The sequence below is a fragment of the Piliocolobus tephrosceles genome, unplaced genomic scaffold, assembly GCF_002776525.5.
Source record: "Piliocolobus tephrosceles isolate RC106 unplaced genomic scaffold, ASM277652v3 unscaffolded_8402, whole genome shotgun sequence".
Classification (NCBI taxonomy): Eukaryota; Metazoa; Chordata; class Mammalia; order Primates; family Cercopithecidae; genus Piliocolobus; species Piliocolobus tephrosceles.
This window is the reverse complement of record NW_022335833.1, coordinates 1-805: the sequence shown is the minus strand read 5'-3', so window position 1 is coordinate 805 and position 805 is coordinate 1. Positions and strand designations below refer to the sequence as shown.

At 49.7% G+C, this 805-nt stretch overlaps 1 protein-coding gene across 1 annotated transcript in view; it reads left to right on the top strand.

The window, feature by feature from the left end:
- The window catches only part of LOC111531780 (ataxin-8-like), a 2,330-nt gene extending 1,525 nt beyond the window's left edge, over nt 1–805 (top strand). Inside the window, exons 3-4 of the mRNA XM_026449985.1 lie at nt 265–346; nt 557–805. Coding sequence (XP_026305770.1) covers nt 265–346; nt 557–600 — 126 coding nt within the window. The 3' untranslated portion in view covers nt 601–805. The remainder of the gene's footprint in view (nt 1–264; nt 347–556) is intronic.

The following is an 805-nucleotide window of genomic DNA, read 5'->3' as shown; positions in this document are numbered from 1 at the left end:
AAAAAAAAAAAAAAAAAAAAAAAAAAAAGCCAGGCATGGTGGTGGGCACCTGTAATCCTAGCTACTTGGGAGGCTGAGGCAGAGAATTGCTTGAACTTGGGAGGCAGAGGTTGCAGTGAGCCGAGATCGCACCACTGCACTCCAGCCTGGGGGATGGAGCGTGACTCCGTCACAAAAACAAAAACAAAAACAAACGGATTGGGAAAGGAGGTTGAAGAAGGAGATAAGTTAGACTTCAGTCTTCCACTTCCTATTTCCACCCAGTTCCAGCGCCAGGGGCTTCAGCAGACCCAGCAGCAGCAACAGACAGCAGCTTTGGTCCGGCAACTTCAACAACAGCTCTCCAGTAAGCCTGCCTGCCTTCCCAAGGAGAACCCCATGGAATAAATTTCGGGGGCGGGGTGGGCCAAAGTAGCTGAAAAGATGGCTTCAGGCCCAGGTTATGAGAGGAGGCATTCCATTCCATCCCCTTCCCTTGATACCTGAACAGCTTTCCTCGTGCATACCCACACCCCTGCCTGGTCTTCCATCCCTGATAATCTCTGGTTTTTCACAGATACCCAGCCACAGCCCAGTACCAACATATTTGGACGCTACTGAGCCACCTGGAGGAACTGCTTGTGCACTGGATGTGGCCCGACCCTTTCCTCTTAATTCCCAATCCCGTTCCTGGGCTAGCACCAGTAGTGATTGGGGCCCTTCCCTCAGGCTCCGTTTTTAATAAGTTTTTAGTATTTTTGTTAATGTGAGGCATTGAGCTGTTGGGTTTTGTATATTATTTATATAGAGACCCCAGAGCTGTTGC